Source organism: Myotis yumanensis, unplaced genomic scaffold (genome assembly GCF_028538775.1).
Source record: "Myotis yumanensis isolate MYYU_CA2020_CCGP unplaced genomic scaffold, mMyoYum1.0.hap1 SCAF_5, whole genome shotgun sequence".
Lineage (NCBI taxonomy): Eukaryota > Metazoa > Chordata > Mammalia > Chiroptera > Vespertilionidae > Myotis > Myotis yumanensis.
In genome coordinates, this window is record NW_027223756.1 from 102,008,223 (window position 1) to 102,023,023 (window position 14,801).

Genomic DNA, 14,801 nt, shown 5'->3' on the forward strand with positions numbered 1-14,801 from the left:
ATTAAACGCGAGAGCTCCTCGGCCAATCAACTTCTGCGGTCGAGCCCGTGACTTCCGGAGACGCTGCTGTCTCTGGAGGGCTGGCTTTGGACCGGAGCGACTTTGTGGCCTCAGGGGAGCGACATGGGCGTGAAGTTGGAGGTGTTTCGGGTCCGTGGGCGCCGGGGCGGGTGGGCACCGGAGCGGGAGGGCACCGGGGTGGGAGGGTGGGGCGGGGCGTCTTCCTGGACCTGAGGAGGCAGCTCTGAGAAGGAGGATCCCAGAGAGGGCGCTCTGGGGAGGGACCCCGAGATCTGAGAAGGCCCTTTAGGGTCGGAAGCCCAGAGGAGGGGCTCCGGGGAGGGCGGCTCTGGGAGGGCTGCTGTGAGGAAGGGCCTGCCGAGAGGGGTGGTCAGAGCCGGGGCTCTGGAAGGAAGAAGGCTGCAGACTCGGGGAGCTCTTGGGCTTTGGATGGGGGGTGTGTCCGGTAGGGAGGCTCCTACCCTAGGGAGTAGACGCCGAAGGACGAGGGGTTCGGGGAGCTCCCGGGACCCGCCTTTGGGGGCGGGGCCGTGAGGGGGGAGCTCTGTGCTCCTGGGCCAGGGGGAGTGTGGCCTCCGGGAGGGAGCTTTCAGAAGTAAGGCGCCTTGGGCGATGGCGGCCAGACCCCGTAATCTTGGGGTTCCGGGGGGGCCCCGAGGAGGGCGGCTGGGCTGTGCTAGAGGGTGGTCCACAGGCTCTGAGCGGCCTGCGCCTCGCCGCCCCCCTCGCAGATGACGCTCTACCTCACCTTCCCGGTGGCGATGTTCTGGATTGCCAACCAGGCCGAGTGGTTCGAGGGCTCCGTCATACAGCGGAAGGTGGGCGCCGGGAGTGCTGGTGGGCTTCCGGGGTGGGAGCGCAGGGGCGCCGGTGTCTGCCGGCCGGGAGCTCACCTGCCCTGGGTGTGGGCTCGGGAGGCTCCTGGCTTACCTGTGGCTCTACCCCCGCAGAGGGAGCTGTGGCCGCCTGAGAAGGAGGACCAGGTACGCGACACCCTCTTCCCCCCAGCGGGACAGGGGGCCTGGCTCCCCGGGATGGGTCGGGAGCAGCAAGCTGAGCAGAGGACCACATGGTTCCCTTGCCGTCCTCTCCCCACTCGGCGAAGCGGATCCACTTGGACCTGCGTGTGACTGGCCCAGGGCTTCCAGTGCAGACACTGAAGTCTAAAGCCAGGGCGGGGGCGTAGGGGCGGGGTGGCGTAGGGGAGGGCAGGGGGCACCAATGTCTGCCTTCCATGCGCTGACCTGTCATATGTCCCACCTCTTGCTCACCATTAGCGCCAAGAACTAGAAGAATTCAAAGCGAGGATACGGAAGCAGCGGGAGGAGAAGCTCCTTCGCGCTGCCCAGCAGAGCGCCTGAAACCCCCAAGTGCCCGCGTGCCACCCGTGAAACAACACACACTCAGTTCTTTCTCCTGCAAGTGTTTTATTGTCTGCTTTTGGGGGGCACGAGTGGGGTGCAAGATGGCTCAGGCCCTCACGGGGCTTGTGTCTGGGGCTGGGGGCTGCTGTTCCGACGGAAACTGAGAGCAGAGGGGTCCGGAGGGGTGAGGAGGGGTTGGGGGCTCAGGGTCCCAGCTCGTTTCTGCGCTCCGTCCTGTGGAAGAAGAGGGGTCAACCAGAGGGAGAGGCCAAGGGCAGTGCTGGCCCGAGTCGCGCAAGCATTGGAAGGAGGGGACCGTCAAACCGCCCGCCGTCTGCCCCCACCATCCTGGAGCTTCTACATACCTTCGTTGCTCAACAGTTAGGGTGCAGTTTGGGTGTGAGGTGGGGGACCTTGGGAATCCCACTGGGGTCTTGATCAGAACCCAAGCTGTGCATGATTACATGTGACATAGACACACGTGAGTGTATTAGCTCGTGTGCCCTCCTCCCTGAGGATGTCTTCCCAGGAGAGGGGTTTGCTCTGTCAACCCTCCCTGACACCCTCAGCCATGGCTCTGGTTTCATGTGCCCTCTGCATGACCTTGTGGCCTCTGGGCCTTGTCTGGGCCTTCGTGCTCCTGTCTACAGTCAGGTATTGGATTGGCCAGGGCCTTGGGACGGGCAAGGACACAGGCAGGCACTCATCTCCAAGGAGCACATGATAGACCGGTAGGGGTGGGGCCCCATTCACTCCGAACTGGGGGTGAGAGGCAGGATTGGGGTGCTCAGCATGGCTGGTCTCCCTCAGCCCCAGCAGAATATCACCTACCTTGGGGCCCACAGGCTGGAAACCAGGCAGGGCGCTGACTGTCACACGCTGGTCATCCATGCGGCGACCCTGGGTGCTGGCCAGCATGTCTATGAGACTGTCCATCTCCGGCGTGGGGCCACTCTCTGCAGGGAGCACAAGCAGGTGAAGGTGAACACATACACAGATGCCAGGGAACGCGGCCAGCCGGACCCTCAGCCCACCCTCCCTCCCACTCCTCCAGGAAGCGCACTCGGCTCCCCTGCCGAGCCTTGCCCCTCGACCCACAAGCATCTGTGTCCCCAGCTGCCCCCTCCCTCTCAGACAGACTCTTGCCTAGATGGTAACTTGTCCTGTACGGCTACGCCCTACCCCGTTTACCTCCAGGCAGCACACCCTCCCTCCACCCACTGCCCACTCTCACGGCTCTTGGAGGTGGTGCCTGGCTCTGCCTGTAGCGAGCAGCGCTGCTCCTCCATTCGGTCGCCCTGCACATGGGTCAGCAGGTTGAAGAAGCCTTCTTGGTCTGGAGAGCCCGCCTGGGAGACAGACACATCTGGTCCAGCTGGCCCCTCAGTTGGGGGACCCCTCACCAGCTCCCACCTTGGCCCCAGCATCTGCCCTCCCCTCCGTGGCTCTCACCATGGTCCCCGCTGATGCGCTGCTCTGCAGAGCCGCTGTGAATGAGACCAGAGTCTCCTTCACAATCCCAGCCCGCAGGGTCCGGCCATCAGTGCCTCTGCACGTGGTGCTGCCTCAAGGGAGAAGCTTCTGCCATTTTAGATTGGGGCCTGACTATGGACACCAGCCAGGAAAACATCCCGGGGGCCGCCCGAAAATCCCAGCACCCTCCCCCCACCCAGCTCACCGCATCGCTGAGGACTGACCTGCCCTGGGGCTGCGGTAGGCACGTGGACCCTCATGCCCACCCCTACGTCCTTGGGCAGCAAACTGGGTCAGGGATCCCAAGAGACTCATCACTAATTAGATGCCCTACAAACTGGTTATTGTCATTCACTGCTCTTGAGGAATTGAGAGAGGGAGGACCTGCTTACCTTGACACAGGGCGCTGAACCCCCACCCACCTCTTCCCCATCCATCTTTGCTCCCGCTTCCTGGACCCCGTCCATTCTCTGCTAGCTTCTGGCCCAGCCCCGGGCCAGGAAAGGCTTTTTAAAAGGCAGACATGGGGGGCAGTGGATACGAGCCCCAAATCCCCAGCTCACACCCATCTGCTCCCACCCAAGCTTAAGCTCCATAAAGATGATCCAGATAATGGTTTCCCCTGCGCACTGCTGGGGCTGCCGTCGGGTAGGACGCTGGGTGACCTGGGTTGGAACCTGGCAGGACTCCCTGTGCCTCCAGAACTCAGGTGGGACACAGCAGGCCAGAGCAGAGTCCCCACATTGGGTCGTGGGGGCTGGCTGGGCCCCACTGGGAACAGGGCTGCTCAGGGGGGTCTGCAGCCCAGCAGCGGGAAGCAGTAGGGTGGTCTCTCGGGCCGGAAGGCAGTTGCCATCTGCAGGCGGTAGGGTAAGTCGGGCCTCAAGGCTCCTGAGGCACTCCCTGCCAGCCTAGCTCTGTCTCCTGGCAACTGCTGCCCCTACTCACTGTGCCTGGGTCTGGTTGCCTCCCATAGGCCCCCAAGGCGAGGTTTGGGATCTCCTGTCTCTGATTTGTGCCCCCAGCCTTTTCTGGGGAGGGAGACCAGTAGGAAAGCCCTGCCCCTGCTGCCCACCTCCTCCCACCCCACAGCTGTGGCTTCCTCTCAGTGGCCTGGGAGGGGATGCCCCTGGGAGGCTCCCATCCACACCCCACTCCCTCCTCAAGATGCCTTTCTAGAAATTAGTGAAAGTTTCTTCCTGGAATAAAAGGCCACATTGTCACCACCCCCACCTGAGGGCCAAGCTTGGTCCCCCTCCACAGGCAGCCCTGCCCTTATTCAGGGTCACACTCTCCACGGCTTCAGTCCTCGATGCCAGCGTGATGTGCTGCTCCGCCACGGACGAGTTACTCCTGGGGCTGCCCTGTCACGAACGGGCAGCTTAGAACACAGACATTATGGGCACACAGTTCTGGAGGCCAGCGTTGGAAACGGTGTAGGCCGGGCGTGCTCCTGAAGCTTGTGGGGGGCACCCTTCCTTGCCTCATCCTGCTTCTAGTGGCTGCCGGCAGGCCTCGGTGGTCCCTGGATGGTAGCCACAGTGCCACACTCGCAGCCTCTCATCACATGATGCTCCATGTATCCTTGTCTTCACCTGGACCCCAGTCATTGCATTAGGGACCCACCCGACTGCAGTATAACCTCATTTTAACTCGCCTGCAATGACCCTATTTCCAAATACAGTCATATTCTGAGGTCCTGGGGGTTAGGATTTCTTTTTATTGATTTCAGAGAGGAAGGGAGAGGGAAAGAGAGAAACATCAATGATGACAGGGAACCATTGACTGGCTGCCTCCTGCTTGCCCCACACAAGGGATTGATCCTGCAACCCGGGTATGTGCCCTGACCAGGAATTGAACCGGCGATCTCTTGGTTCATAGGTCAATGCTCAACCTCTGAACCACATCGGCCGGGCTCAACATACCTTTTTTAGGGATGGAGGGGACAGGAGCCCATTCAGCCTGTAACAGCTGAAAAGCCTGGTCACCCTCACAGAGGGTAGTGTGGGTGGCAGGCCCTATAGACTCTCACCCCCAGGGGACAGGCTGTGCAGCTAGAGGTGATCCCAGCTTCCTCGTGGTCTCCCAGCGCCCCCCTTGGTCCCTGCAGTTTGTCCCCCCCCACCACCCTTAGAAGGTGCAGGGGTCCCTCCTTCCCCTGCTCAGAACTCTCCCTTGGTCCTCACTGTCCTCGGGAGAAAACCCAAACAGCTTGGGGGCCATGGAAATACTGTATTCTGGAACGGACTGATGATGGCTGCGCAGCACTGAATATGCTGAAAGCTGTTTAACAGAACTAATATGTGATATAACTCAACAGAACTGGTTTTTAAAATACATATTTTATTGATTTTCCACAGAGAGGAAGGGAGAGGGATAGAGAGAAACATCCATGAGAGAGAAACATGGATCAGCTGCCTCCTGCACACTCCCCACTGAGGATGTGCCCGCAACCAAGGTACATGCCCTTGACCGGAATCAAACCTGGGACCCTTGAGTCCGCAGGCCGACGCTCTATCCACTGAGCCAAACCGGTCAGGGCTCAACAGAACTGTTAAAGAAAAGGAAAGGAGAGCGTGGGAGGGAGGGAAGGGCAGGGGGAAGGGAGGAAGGGAAGAAAGAAAAAAAAGGAAGGAAAGAATGAAGAAAGGAAGGAAAAGAAAGAAGGTGGAAAAAGAACCCAAGTCTCTGTCTGGAGTGGCCAGCCCTGGTTTGCCTGGAACTGCTCCAGGTTATCAGGGTCCTGCACCCCGGGAACCTCTCAATCCCAGGCAGATGGGCTGGCTCAGGCCTGCTCTGTCCTCGGGACGGCTGGCCTGTGCAGCCCCTCCAGCTCACCTCCTGCCCGGCCGTCCCCACCATCACCTGCTCTTGGCTGCCTGGATCCCGGCATGGCTGCTGCTTGGTGTCATCCCGGTTAAGTCTAAAGGCCACCCCCTCAGAGGGTTCCTCTGGTTGCGACTCCGTGAAAGGACCCCAATTCCACGCGCAACAGTTCCACGGCCGATAAAGAACCCCTCCTCCACACGGCATTGCTACTATCTCTGTTTGTTTCCTTCGGGGCAGAATTGAATATTTTCTCTCCCCTCCCTCCTGAACTCCACGCCAAGTCCCACTTGGCAGACCCTTTGTTGTCTGCCCCATGCAAATGGCAAAGGACCGGGTCGACTCAATAAACACTAAATGGAGGAGCGGTTCGGGGCTCTGCCTTCACGCACGGGCATCACACTTTAAAGCCGAGCCCCCGTCCCTGCGGGTCTGACCAGGGCCGGCCTGAAATTCCGAGTCAGGTGTGAACTGAGGTGTGTGAGAGCGGCCACCCCGCTCGCTCACGTGTCTATCAGCCTGGAATGTGACTGTCACCCATGACCGGTGTGTGCTACCAGCGCACCAGGCTGTGCGGAGCACCTCGGGGGCGGCTCCCCGGTCGGCTCCGTCCTCACCTGAGGACGTTTGTGCTGACGTTAGGGAGGGAGGGAGCGGGCACGAAGCGAGCGCGGAGGGGGCCCGGCAGCGCTGCGGGCTGTTCGGCACATCCTCCACCTTCCTCCCCAGCCGGGCGGGGCGGGGCGGGGCGGGGCCCACGTGGGTGGCGCGCGAGGCCACGCCCCCACCTTTGACAGACCCGGAAGCGGCGGCGCCCCTTGGGGAAGATGGCGCCCTCGGGGCTGAAGGCGGTGGTGGGGGAAAGTGAGTGTCGCCCCGGGCCGGGCTCTGGCGTCCCCTGGGGGGCGGGGGCCGGGGGCGCACGGACTCCGGGGCCCCGGCGGCGGCCAGGTGGGGGCCGGGCCGGCGTCGCACCTGCTCCTCGAGGGGGCGGGCGGCACTTGGCTGCAGCGGCACCACCCGGCTCCCCCGAGCCGGAGTCGAGCGCACTTGGGGGACTGCGCCCCGGGAGCCCGAGGGCCGGCGCCAGGCACAGCTGGGCGTCCAGGCTCCCGGGTCTCCGAGCGGACAGCGTGCTGGGGGCTGGGTTCTGGGGCCCGATGCTGCAGGTTGGGCCGGGCTGGGTGCTGACCGGCGACCCCAGCTGGGGGGCGTGCTCCGGAGGTGTGTCCAGGCCCCGGTTCTAGTCCAGGGGTGGGGGGCCTTCCTCCGCGCCCCATACGACGTGAGGACCCAGGCGTCCGGGCAGTGCGGGGCTGGACTTGGGGGAGGGGTGGAGATCGCCGTCCTGAACCTCGGGTAGTTCCGGCCTCAGCTGCTCCTTCCGCCCTGGCTGCCCAGATAACAGTGGTGACACTCGGGCAGGGCGGGCCATTCCTTCCCGTGTCCCCCTTCCGCTGGGCAGGCGGAGTGCGGTCAACCCCCAGCACCCCAACTGAAGAAGGAACCTCCTGCATAGTGGTTAAAGGGGGCCCGAAGGCCACTGATCCCATTTTACAGATGAGGAAACCGAGGCTGGAGGTTGGGTGATGGAATGACCCTAGCCAGGCACATTTCAAAGCCGGGGACCAGGGGCTCCTGCATTCTCGTCCAGTGGAAACTGATGGATGTGGAGTGGGGACTCTGGTTAAAACCTCCGCACCAGGCGTGGTTGACGTAGCCCATGGTGAAGCCAAGGTCATTTCTGGCGGCAGGAGGACCGTATGCGAGCCCCGACTTTGCGGTTACTGCTCATCTAAAGCGTATTTATCCGGCTGCTTGTGTAACAGGCTCTGGCCACTGAGCCATTCAGGGCGCCTAGTCTCGTCACTTGCCCTCTTCGAACTTCCGCCTCCCTGTTTACAAGTTGGGGGGTGACACAGGAGCTACGTCACAGAATGGGGGAGAGGTAAACGGGAGTTAAGATGGAAGCCCAGCCTGGACCCAGATGGCTTAAGGGTGTGTGTGTGTGTGTGTGTGTGTGTGTGTGTGTGTGTCGGGGGCAGAGGACCCAGCATCCTAAGCCCACCCTCTCCCACAGAAATTTTGAATGGAGTCATTCGGAGCGTCAAAAAGGATGGCGAATGGAAGGTAGGGGTGAGCCAGAATGGTTCGTGCAAACAAATGTGGGGTGCCCTGAATGGGAGGCACCCCCAAACTCCCGGAGGGGTCTGGGTGGGTCTGATGAGTGGGGCTGGGGTCCTGGGTCCTCCCCCAGCTCTTGAAGCTGACAGTCCTGCTCACCGCCCCAGCCCCACCTCGGGCAGCTTCAGCCTCTCTTGCCCACCTGTCCGCCCATCGTCCATCTCTCCGTCCATCTGGACAGGTGCTCATCATGGACCACCCAAGCATGCGCATTTTGTCATCCTGCTGCAAGATGTCAGACATCCTGGCTGAGGGCATCACCAGTGAGTGACACCCCACCCCATGCTCTCCAGATGGGGCCTGAGAGTGGGAGCTCATGATGGGCAACCCCCACACAGGACTCCCCAGCTGGGCAACCCTGTGTGTGTACCTGTGTAGAACCCTCAGCGTGAACTCCGTGTAGGGCCCCCAGAATGCATAGCCCCTGGGGTGTGGCTGTGTGACCCTGAAGTGCAGAGCCGGTCCCAATGCTGCCTTCACGTGCCCCTTCCTCTGTTCCGACTAGTTGTGGAGGACATCAACAAGCGGCGAGAACCCATCCCCAGCCTGGAGGCCATTTACTTGTTGAGCCCCACGGAGAAGGTGCCTATGTGAGCGAGTGTGTGAGTGTGTGGGTGCACGCCCCTCTGCACGTCTGCATGTGTGCGGGAGCACAGGCAGGGCTGAGGGGCTGGGGCAGCAGACAGGGGTTCTGGGGGTGCAGGGCCAGGCCTGGAGATTGATCTGCATCTCCCAGTCGGTGCAGGCCCTGATCGCAGACTTCCGGGGGACCCCCACCTTCACCTACAAAGCGGCACACATCTTCTTCACGGACAGTGAGTGAGGATCACCTGCGGAGAGCGCCGGAGAAGGGGTTGAGGCTGGGGTGGGGCCGGCCCTGGTCTAATGTGCCCTCCTGCCCCCCTAGCCTGCCCTGAGCCTCTGTTCACTGAGCTGGGCCGCTCCCGTCTGGCAAAGGTAGTGAAGACGCTGAAGGAGATCCACCTTGCCTTCCTCCCCTACGAGGCCCAGGTACAGCCCAGCCTCGCCCTGGGCCGGTTGTGGGGGCCTGTTACCCGGCAGCCCAGGCTCCCTCAGAAACAGGCTCAGGGACAAAGGGGACAGCGCGTCAGGGGAGAGGAGCCAACATGGAATGACCGGGGCACCTGGAGCTGCGCCCCACTGGGCAGCTGCAAGGGGCACAGAGCAGCCCCGAGTTGTCCCGCCCAAGGGGGGCAGGTGCTGGGTATTTCTCCATCCCCCCCTCCAGGCAGGTGCATGCCCCAGGCAGCGCTGGCACTGGTGTCCTTGCAGGTGTTCTCCCTGGATGCCCCCCACAGCACCTACAACCTCTACTGCCCCTTCCGGGCAGGGGAGCGGGCACGGCAGCTTGAGGCGCTGGCCCAGCAGATTGCCACGCTTTGCGCCACCCTGCAGGAGTACCCAGCCATCCGCTACCACAAGTGGGGACCCCACCCTGATGCTGCCCCCTGCCCCCGGCCCCATCCTGCATCCCACCTTTCACCTCTTTGTGGACCCTAGCCCCGGTCCTCACCCGGTTACCTGACTCCTATCCCTGGCCCCATGCTTGACCCCCAGTCTGTGCTTGGCCCTCCCCAACACCACTCCCTCTGGCCCCATATCTGCCCATCCCACCCCCAGGGGACCAGAGGACACGGCCCAGCTGGCCCACGCAGTCCTGGCCAAGCTGAATGCCTTCAAGGCAGACACTCCCAGCCTGGGCGAGGTAAGGGGGTGTGCTGGGGAGGTGGGGCGAGGCCCCAGCCAGGGTCAGGGTTAATGTCCTCATCCCTGCCCACCCCAGGGCCCTGAGAAAACCCGCTCGCAGCTGCTGATCATGGACCGGGCGGCCGACCCCGTGTCCCCACTGCTGCATGAGCTCACGTTCCAGGCCATGGCCTATGACTTGCTGGACATTGAGCAGGACACGTACAGGTGGGCGGTTCCCAGAAACCCCTTTCCCCCATCACAACTGACCCGGGCCCCTGGGCCCCTGGTCCTCAGCTCGTGCCCCTGACCTTCGTGTCTCCCGCCTGCAGGTACGAGACCACCGGGCTGAGCGAGGCCTGTGAGAAGGCGGTGCTGCTGGATGAGGACGATGACCTGTGGGTAGAGCTGCGGCACATGCACATTGCGGACGTGTCCAAGTACGTGTGTGGGGGTGGGCAGCTGGGGGTGGGCCCTTCTGCACCGTGGTCCCCGCCTGTATCCCTCCCACCAGCATCGCCACTGCTCCCCCACTGTGGCCTGGTACAGGCCTTCCACCCTTGGTGAGTGCTCCCCTATACAAGCCACGCCCCTCAGCCAACTCTCCAGTGTCCCCAGGTGGGCTGCCACCCGGCATGGTGCAGGGACATGTGTCCCCTGGCTCCCAGACCCCCCCCCCCCCCAGCTGTGTGACCCCCACACTACCCTCAAGCTACATTCTTGGCACCAGCCCCAAACCTCACCCCTACCCACCCTCACTGCCAGGAAGGTCACGGAGCTCCTGAAGACATTCTGTGAGAGCAAGAGAATGACCACCGACAAGGTACGGCCGGCCTGCACGAGGAAGGGCAGCTTGGGGGTGGGGCCTCAGCCTGGATCCCAAGCCTGGAGTGGGAACCTCACCCCCACTCCGTCCCTAGGCCAACATCAAAGACCTGTCCCACATCCTGAAAAAGATGCCACAATACCAGAAGGAGCTGAACAAGGTGAGTGCAGGCAGGAACCTGCCCCCCACACCTGCCACCCACCTCCCCTCCGTCTCTGTCACCCTGACCCCCCACACCTGCCACCCACCTCCCCTCCGTCTCTGTCACCCTGACCCCCCACACCTGCCACCCACCTCCCCTCCATCTCTGTCACCCTGACCCCCCACACCTGCCACCCATCTCCCCTCAGTCTCCGTCACCCTGACCCCCCCACACCTGCCACCCACCTCCCCTCCATCTCTGTCACCCTGACCCCCCACACCTGCCACCCGTCTCCCCTCAGTCTCCGTCACCCTGACCCCCCACACCTGCCACCCGTCTCCCCTCCGTCTCTGTCACCCTGACCCCCCACACCTGCCACCCACCTCCCCTCCGTCTCTGTCACCCTGACCCCCCATACCTGCCACCCGTCTCCCCTCCGTCTCTGTCACCCTGACTCCCCCACACCTGCCACCCACCTCCCCTCCGTCTCCGTCACCCTGACCCCCCCACACCTGCCGCCCGTCTCCCCTCCGTCTCTGTCACCCTGACTCCCCCACACCTGCCGCCCGTCTCCCCTCTGTCTCTGTCACCCCTGACCCCCCCACCCTGCCACCCACCTCCCCTCCGTCTCCGTCACCCTGACTCCCACCCCCACCCCGCAGTATTCCACGCACCTGCACTTGGCTGACGACTGCATGAAGCGCTTCAAGGGTCCGGTGGAGAAGCTGTGCGGTGTGGAGCAGGTGGGGCAGCCGAGGTGGCCCATGAGGAGGGAGGGCTTGCTGGTGGCCGGGGGCTGCCCCTGCAGAGACCAGGCACGAGGAGGAAGCAGGCCCCAAAGGGCTAGGGGGTCCTGGGCGTGTTCCTGCCACGCCCCTCCCCCAGGCGGCTCACAGGACCGCGGACCCCGCTCCCCGCAGGACCTGGCCCTGGGCTCGGACGCGGAGGGGGAGAAGATAAAGGACGCCATGAAGCTGATCGTGCCCGTGCTGCTGGACGCAGCAGTGCCCGCCTACGACAAGATCCGTGTCCTGTTGCTCTACATTCTCCTGCGGAACGGTGGGTCGGGGGGGTCTGGGCTCCTGTGGTTCCTCAGGACACCCCCTCCACTGACCTGGGAACCCTCATTGACATGCGAGCTCCATTAGCACACCGGACCCTAAGAACCTGTGACTCCTTCCAACTTGGCCCCTCAACTAATTCCGGAGACCCCTCCCCACCCCCCTCCCCACCCCCCCATCTGCCCTGCGAGGCTCCATCCCCACCCAGAATCTGATGTCAGGCCCCCGCTGGCACTGCAGGCCCTAGGACCTCCTCACACACCCTAACCCAGGAGGTCGCATGGCCACCTTCTGTCCCCCTGCCCTCCCAGCGCCCACCCCCATGAGAATCCCACCCATGAAAGCCCACCCACCCCTCCACCAGGTGTCAGTGAGGAGAACCTGGCCAAGCTGATCCAGCACGCCAACGTGCAGGCCCACAGCAGCCTCATCCGGAATCTGGAGCAGTTGGGGGCCACTGTCACCAACCCCGGGGTATGCGGGGTGGGGTGGGGGGGGCGGCAGAGTCTGGGTGGGAGGCAGATGTGGGCTTAGTGGGGGCGGTGCCTGTGGAGAGGGCAGGCGTCAGCCTGAGCCCTGGGGGGTGGGGTCCACAGGGTGTGGTGTGGATTGGGGGTGGGGGTGGGGGGGGCAGAGAATGCTGTGCAGTGACTGGTCTGTGCCCAGCGGGTCACCATTCAGCCGGGTGGTGAGGTGTGGGCAGAGCCCAGGTCCTGGGGAATGTGGTGCAGTCCCCGCGGCGGGTAGCTCGTTGCTAACCCTGCGGTGAGAACACACAGTGGCCTGGGCTCCTGGGCATCTCGGAGGGCTCCCGTGCACCCAGCACACAGCAGCTTCCTTGCTCAGCCTTCTGCTCAGCCTCTCCTGTCTCTGGCCCTGCACATCCTCCACACTCCAGTGCGCCGCTCATAGTTCCCATCTCCCTCCCGGTCCCCTCGCTCCACCTCCCACCTCTCCGCTCCCCTGTTTCTCTGTGTCCTCCCATCTCTGTCCTCATTTCTCTCTTTGTCCTCTTTCTCTGTGCTCCCTCTTTGTCTCACTGTCTCTGTGTTTCTCCGCCCCCCCCCCCCCTCTCATTCTCTCTCTAGTTCTGTCCATATCCCCATCTTTCTGCAACCGCCCAAGCAGCAGGAGCCCCCAGCCTCCTCCTCAATCCCCCACCGCCTGCCATGTTCGCCTGCAGGGCCCTGGGGTCTCCAGCCGGCTGGAGCGGAGGGAGCGCTTGGAGCCCACCTATCAGCTGTCCCGCTGGACTCCAGTCGTCAAGGATGTGATGGAGGTACCACGGGTGGGGGTGGGCCCTGGGAGGATAGGGGTTGAGGCCTCACCTCTCCTGCCCCCACCGAGTCCTGCACTGATCCAGGCATCAGCTCAGCCCCCTCATGCTCAGAGCCTTGGGGCATCATGAAATATCCCTTATTACAGGCATCCCCAGCATCTAGTCTGCTCTGCCAGGGGGTACCCCAAACCCACACCCAAGGAATTGGGGCAGCAGAAGGGCCCCTTGTGGGAGGGCTCAGCTTCTCTCCACCCACCGGTGCCTCCTGTGACCCTCTCTACCCCCTAGTCTCTTCCCATCTCTGGGAAAGCCCCACGTCCCCTCCCCCCTGTGCCTCCCCCCTGCCCATCCTCGGCACTAAAAGCAGCAAAAAGAAAAAGGGCCGGGTCAGGGCCGGCTTCCTGGCTCCCAGCCTGCTGTCCCTGCAGAGTCCTGGCACTCTTACATGCTCGGGGCCAGTGACCTTGACTCCTCCAAGGACCATGAGCGCCTGGTGCCTGGGTCTCTGAGGGGCACTGGAGTCCAACAAGGACAGAGGGTCCAGACTCCTAGGTCCCCGAGGGGATGGAGAGGCAGATGGTGGCTCCTGTCTGCCCGGATCTTGGCTCCTGAAACACCTAGTGTGGGATTCCAGGGCCTGGGCCCCATCACCTGAAGCTTCTCTCCTAAGCCTCCCTTTCTGGCCCCAGGATGCTGTGGAGGACCGGCTGGACCGCAAGCTATGGCCCTTTGTGTCTGACCCCGCCCCCATGCCAAGCTCTCAGGCTGCAGTCAGGTGAAGGTGTTGGGGTTGCCCCCTGCTGGTGCCCAGGCCCGTTAATTGGGGGTGTGGGGGGTGTCTCCTGCCCAGACTGACCTCTGCCCTCCCCGCGTCCCACCCACAGCGCCCGCTTCGGCCACTGGCACAAGAACAAGGCTGGTGTGGAGGCCCGGGCGGGGCCGCGGCTCATCATCTACATTTTGGGCGGCGTGGCCATGTCAGAAATGAGGGCCGCCTACGAAGTGACCAGGGCCACGGACGGCAAGTGGGAGGTGCTGATTGGTGAGTAGCCAGGACTGGGGTCCCTGGGCTGGGGTGGGACCGGGAGCCTGACTCCCCTGTGCCTGGGTCCCTCGGGCTGGGGCAAGACTCCGAGGTCCTTTAGGAGGTGGGCCTGACAGCTGGGTGCTTAGCGCCCACCTCTGCAGAGCTAGCACCTGAGAGCCCTGGATGAGGGAAGTGGACTGGGTTCCCCGGGAGGGGTCAGCCGGGGCTGGGTCCCTGTGTGTACACGGGGTGCTCAGAGTCAAGGCCTGGTCTCCCAGTGAGAGCCTCCCTGGCTGGGAGGTGTCAGGGACCGAGGCATCGACCCCAACCCTCCCCTCCTGCCCAGGCTCCTCACACATCCTCACTCCAACCCGCTTCCTGGACGACCTCAAGATGCTGGACCAGAAGTTAGAGGACATTTCCTTGCCTTGACCGTCCAGGCCCACCCTGACCTGCACCCCTCCCTTTCCAGAAAAATAAAGTCCTCTCTTCTGTCTGGGGCCAGCACCCATCTGCTTCCTTTCCGAGGGCGCGGTAACGGGCGGCCTCCGCGGCCTGTGCCTAGCCCCGTCACACCCTGCGGTCCTGCCAGAGGACACCTGGAGCCAAGTGGAGGTGAAGAACTAGGGCTCTGGTTTGAATAGTATCTCCCAGACACTATTGGGAGGTCCTGGCCGATTTGCTGGGTTCCCCTTCCCCAAAGCGGGGCTGGCGATGCCGTGCTCTGCAGAGGAAATAAGAGATGGTGGCAGAAAGCTGATGGGTGACGGTTGCTGTTCCTCCAGTGTCACTAGAGTGACCTTGACGGCTCAACGGGAGCAAACACAGTGCTCCCTCCCACGCCCCTGGGAGCTGTCCTGAGAGGCTGCAGCCCCACAGGCTGGGGTCTCC

At 63.2% G+C, this 14,801-nt stretch overlaps 3 protein-coding genes across 5 annotated transcripts; 2 read left to right on the forward strand and 1 right to left on the reverse strand.

Annotated features, from left to right (window-relative positions):
- Positions 1 to 44: 44 nt before the first annotated feature.
- PET100 (PET100 cytochrome c oxidase chaperone) lies at positions 45 to 1,443 on the forward strand. The gene is made up of 4 exons (XM_070414142.1): positions 45 to 150; positions 753 to 839; positions 972 to 1,004; positions 1,299 to 1,443. Exons 1-4 carry the CDS (start codon positions 124 to 126, stop codon positions 1,380 to 1,382), a joined length of 231 nt encoding a protein of 76 aa, XP_070270243.1. The 5' UTR covers positions 45 to 123; the 3' UTR covers positions 1,383 to 1,443.
- PCP2 (Purkinje cell protein 2) lies at positions 1,429 to 3,325 on the reverse strand. 2 transcript variants are annotated; one of them, XM_070414140.1, is made up of 4 exons: positions 3,251 to 3,325; positions 2,620 to 2,734; positions 2,217 to 2,341; positions 1,429 to 1,619 (listed from the first exon to the last, which is right to left on the reverse strand). In XM_070414140.1, exons 1-4 carry the CDS (start codon positions 3,323 to 3,325, stop codon positions 1,500 to 1,502), a joined length of 435 nt encoding a protein of 144 aa, XP_070270241.1. In that variant the 3' UTR covers positions 1,429 to 1,499. The 2 variants fall into 2 exon arrangements, with proteins under 2 accessions (XP_070270241.1, XP_070270240.1); XM_070414139.1 differs by lacking the exon at positions 3,251 to 3,325 and adding an exon at positions 2,838 to 3,011.
- A 3,161-nt stretch (positions 3,326 to 6,486) lies between these two features.
- STXBP2 (syntaxin binding protein 2) lies at positions 6,487 to 14,410 on the forward strand. 2 transcript variants are annotated; one of them, XM_070416759.1, is made up of 19 exons: positions 6,487 to 6,548; positions 7,765 to 7,814; positions 8,050 to 8,131; positions 8,374 to 8,450; positions 8,605 to 8,683; positions 8,776 to 8,879; positions 9,162 to 9,310; positions 9,510 to 9,594; positions 9,673 to 9,803; positions 9,908 to 10,015; positions 10,341 to 10,398; positions 10,496 to 10,561; positions 11,206 to 11,286; positions 11,464 to 11,602; positions 11,969 to 12,078; positions 12,788 to 12,883; positions 13,573 to 13,658; positions 13,768 to 13,925; positions 14,257 to 14,410. In XM_070416759.1, the coding sequence occupies exons 1-19, from the start codon at positions 6,512 to 6,514 to the stop codon at positions 14,340 to 14,342; spliced, it is 1,782 nt and encodes a 593-aa protein (XP_070272860.1). In that variant the 5' UTR covers positions 6,487 to 6,511; the 3' UTR covers positions 14,343 to 14,410. The 2 variants fall into 2 exon arrangements, with proteins under 2 accessions (XP_070272860.1, XP_070272861.1); XM_070416760.1 differs by lacking the exon at positions 6,487 to 6,548 and having other exon boundaries at positions 7,770 to 7,814; positions 7,976 to 8,131.
- The last annotated feature ends 391 nt before the right edge of the window (positions 14,411 to 14,801 follow it).